Raw genomic sequence first — 4,153 nt, forward strand, 5'->3', positions numbered from 1 at the left:
GTTTAGCACATGGCCCATATAGAGACAGACCATCATTCACACGCAGTCACACGGGACGATTTAGAGACCGATGATCCTGAGCTGCATAATTTTGGAGGAAGCCTGGAGGGAACCCACACTCACTGGGAGAAGGTGAAAACTCCAAACAGAAGTTGTGAGGAAATATTATATAATATAATATAGCATAATATAATATAATATATGAAAACATAATATAATACATCATAGCATAATATAATGTAATATAATACAATATAATATATCACACAATATAATATAGCATAATATAATATAATATATGAAAATATAATATATGAAAACATAATATAATATAATACAAAATATCATAGCATAATATAACGTAATATAATACAATATAATATATCACACAATATAGCATAATATAACATAATATATTATTATATAATATAATATATGAAAACACAATATAATATAATACAAAATATCATAGCATAATATAACGTAATATAATACAATACAAAATATAACACAATATAATATAATATTACATAATATAATATATGAAAACCTAATATAATATAATACAAAATATCATAGCATAATATAACGTAATATAATACAATATAATATATCACACAATATAATATAGCATAATATAATATATTATAATATAATATTACATAATATAATATATGAAAACATAATATAATATAATACAAAATATCATAGCATAATATAACGTAATATACAATATAATATAATATAATGCGAGCGCCATCTGGTGGATCAAATATCGCATAGCAACGGTTGCCCTGAGCGGTCAGCTGACCAACGCGGAAGTGACGAATCGGTCGCAACATTACAAAGCTTCGTAAACACTGTTCGAGAGAGGTTCTTGTCCCTTGCAAAGATGGTTCGGTGTTTTCTGATCCACACCGTGTGCCCGGTCAGTGCGCTGGGCTCCGGGGAGAGTCGGGTGCTTTACTCCCGGGTCTTCGGTCCAGATGAGGCCGCGTGGTCCGACCGGGACCGGGGGCTCGGCCCGGAGGAGAGACGGCTCTTGCAGAAGGAGAAGATCAATGTGGTGGCGAGGTGAGTCGTTTTTAAGAGAGGACTTGCTCTTTGCTCTCGCTGCACACGTTTCTCTAAAAGACTACATTTCCCATGAATCCCCGGGTCAAGACAACGCTGCTCTTCTCCACGTGATTCTTCTTTGCCGTTTTAGATATTTCTTATTGATTGCTGGTGTCTTGGCTAACATCGCCCTCTTCCGGCCGCCCACTGTATTGCACCTCCATCTTCTCTGCGCCCTGCTGATTCTGTGATTGCGCGCGAGGTCAAACACATCAAACAAAGCCAGAGGAGGCTGTCAATCTGTTCTTCCATCCGCCTTGTTTGTTTTTAAGCAAAAGATAATTTATTTCAGCGTGTGTGTGTGTGTGTTTGTGTGCGTGTGCGTAGTCTTCTCTTCTCCCACATGACATCCTGTAACTGATTGTTGTTGTCAAAAGAGAAATCTCACCATTCGGTTCTACTGCCTCGAGTCAAGTAATGACATCAATTTGTCTATTTCTCATTCTCATTTTCCAGCATGAAGGAAAAAACAAGCATTCTGCAAAAGACTGTGGTTATAAATATATACTGATAAAATGTCTGAGATCAAAAGTAGGCAACTGGGAAGCACTATACAATTTCTTGTTTTTCTTTATTTCATATCAATGTAAAAAATCTTTTTGCTGGCCAGAAAAACACATAATATTTTCTGACATCATTTTATTTCACATTATGTTCTAATAAATTTGAATGTGAATACATTTTATATTCAGAAAATGATACAAAATGCCACAGAAAAAGGGTAGATTATAATGTTAATTATGATTCAGAACACTGGTCCACTGCCTGTTTCTATATTTCCGATCCTCAGGCAGGTCCGGAGCGCCGTCTCTCTGTCCCGGGAGGCCTCGGGTCGGCTCGCGGTGGAGACGGTGTCCGGCGAGGAGGCGCTCGCCCTGCAGGAGGCCGACGGCGGAGTGGAACGCCTGAGAGCCGGAGACCCCTTCTCCGAGGAGACGAGCGCCCTGTGGCTCGCCGTCCAGAGTCTGGGCTTCGCGCTGGTCTGCGAGCCCCACGAGAACCTCCTGCTGGCCGAGGGAACGCTGCGCAACCTGACCCGGCACTGCTTGGAGACGCTGCACATGCTGGGGCCGGGCAGCGAGGTGAGACCCGGGTCATGACGCCGAGATGAGACTGGAAGCAGACTGGACGCAGACTGGACTCAGACTGGACTCAGACTGGACTTAGACTGGACTCAGACTGGACTCAGACTGGACTCAGACTGGACTCAGACTGGACTCAGACTGGACTCAGACTGGCCTCAGACTGGCCTCAGACTGGCCTCAGACTGGACTCAGACTGGCCTCAGACTGGACTCAGACTGGCCTCAGACTGCCCTTCCAAACACAACAGTAATGAACCCGGGTCTCCTTTATTTCATTCCCATCTGTAAATAAATCCGACGGTTTTAACCCTTGTGTTGCCTTAGGGTCATTTTGACCCGAATCAATATTACACCCTCGTGTCGCCTTAGGATTAATTTGACCCCATTCAATGTTTAATGTCGGTGTTCTTTCGGTAGTCAACAAACAAACATAAAGTGCCTCACACTTAAACTTGGAAAACAATATTAATTCTAATAATTTTCTGGAGGTTTTAATTGCTGGCGTCAAATTGAACCCAAAGGGTAAAATATGTTAGTAAATATAAAGGTAACAGGAGGGTGAAACATTGAATCGGGTCAAAATGACCCAAAGGCGGGGGGAGGGTGTAATATTGATTCGAGTCAAAATGACCCTAAGGCAACACAAGGGTTAAAAAGCGTCCGCACGGCCGCCGCCGCTCACGCCTCCTCCCCTCCAGGTCCTGCTGAGGAGCCACCGCATCGACGCCCTGCTCAGCCGCCTGCTTCCTCACGGGCAGCTCCTCTTCCTCAACCACCGCTTCGCCCAGAGTCTGGAGAAGGAAGTGGCGGCTTACGCGGCGGCCAAGTGAAGCCGAGCCGCGTGAGCTCGCTCACCGCTGGGCGCCGGACGCACGGCCGACCGTCTGGACCGAGGAGGAAGGGGCCGGCGGACCTGCAGCCGCTGCTCTCCGATCGCACTCTTCAATCCCGTTCGTTAGATTGAAGAGTGGAAAAGAAAACGAGTGCCGCTGAAGAGGCTCGTTAAAACCTCCTCGTCGACATCAGAGGGTTCGATTCACCCGATTCACCGCACTTTAAATGTCATCGTGTGACCTTGAGGAACCAGACGTCACCTATTCTTTTTTAGGGGGGGGGGATTCTGTTTGTGTAAGTGAATCAGAAAGTGCTTTATTGCCTCACCGTGACTTCTAAATGCACCTTTTGTTCCAAAGGAGTGGGAGGAAACCAGCATTTGTTTTTATGCAGAGCAAAGTATGATTCAATGCTTAGTGGAAAAAGAAAGGTCAAAGTCAGACCTGTTTAATGTCACTTGGAACCAAAAATGTCATCGTTGTTGAGACGTATGAGGACGACGATAATGGTAAGAAGTGACATGAAATATTGTTTAAAAAAATGATCGAATGATATGTAGAGATGTTGTCGTGCAACATACAGAATAAAGCTGTTTATGAGGAAGTACAACAGAAACATCCAGACACCACTAACACCTCCTGTAATGTTGTACTTGTGAACATATGTTGTCTCTGACCGGCCCCCCCATGAAGACCCTCCTGCTCCTCCTCCTCCAGGTCTCACACAAACCAAACCGGTTTCCTCTTTCTGCTGGCAGCCAAAATCAAAAACCACAGCGATGACAACAAAAAATCTGTCTAGATGCCAACATCAATTGCTTTGATCTTCTCCTATTTTTTTCAGCATCAAAGAAATAAAACTCATTTTTAGCACCACCCGAGGTGTATTATTTGAAACTTGTGTACTCTGCAATCAAGGACACACGGTGCGTTTTCCAAAATGACGAGGCCCCGGGGATCACGCATTAAAAATGATAGAACACGCAAGAGAATGATTTTAGAGGGGAAACAAGCTCAGCGCTAACTGGATTAAAAAGCAAGTTCTAATGTAAACCAGCAGGGGGCGATGTTGGGCCCGTCCGTTTGAATGGAAAGACATCGGGCTGGATTTCAAGTGAAT

At 43.6% G+C, this 4,153-nt stretch overlaps 1 protein-coding gene across 1 annotated transcript; it reads left to right on the top strand.

Annotated features, from left to right (window-relative positions):
• The first annotated feature begins 794 nt into the window (after window positions 1-794).
• ap5s1 (adaptor related protein complex 5 subunit sigma 1) lies at window positions 795-3,909 on the top strand. The gene is made up of 3 exons (XM_056426593.1): window positions 795-1,074; window positions 1,907-2,198; window positions 2,899-3,909. Exons 1-3 carry the CDS (start codon window positions 893-895, stop codon window positions 3,028-3,030), a joined length of 606 nt encoding a protein of 201 aa, XP_056282568.1. The 5' UTR covers window positions 795-892; the 3' UTR covers window positions 3,031-3,909.
• Window positions 3,910-4,153: the final 244 nt, after the last annotated feature.

Source organism: Pseudoliparis swirei, chromosome 11 (assembly GCF_029220125.1).
Source record: "Pseudoliparis swirei isolate HS2019 ecotype Mariana Trench chromosome 11, NWPU_hadal_v1, whole genome shotgun sequence".
Lineage (NCBI taxonomy): Eukaryota > Metazoa > Chordata > Actinopteri > Perciformes > Liparidae > Pseudoliparis > Pseudoliparis swirei.

Excerpts from the sequence above, each read along its gene's own strand:
- ap5s1 (XM_056426593.1), top strand. The coding sequence starts at position 893 with ATGGTTCGGTGTTTTCTGATCCACACCGTGTGCCCGGTCAGTGCGCTG. Across the intron at positions 1,075-1,906 it reads AAGATCAATGTGGTGGCGAG|GCAGGTCCGGAGCGCCGTCT; the intron begins GTGAGTCGTTTT and ends TCCGATCCTCAG. Across the intron at positions 2,199-2,898 it reads TGCTGGGGCCGGGCAGCGAG|GTCCTGCTGAGGAGCCACCG; the intron begins GTGAGACCCGGG and ends CCTCCCCTCCAG.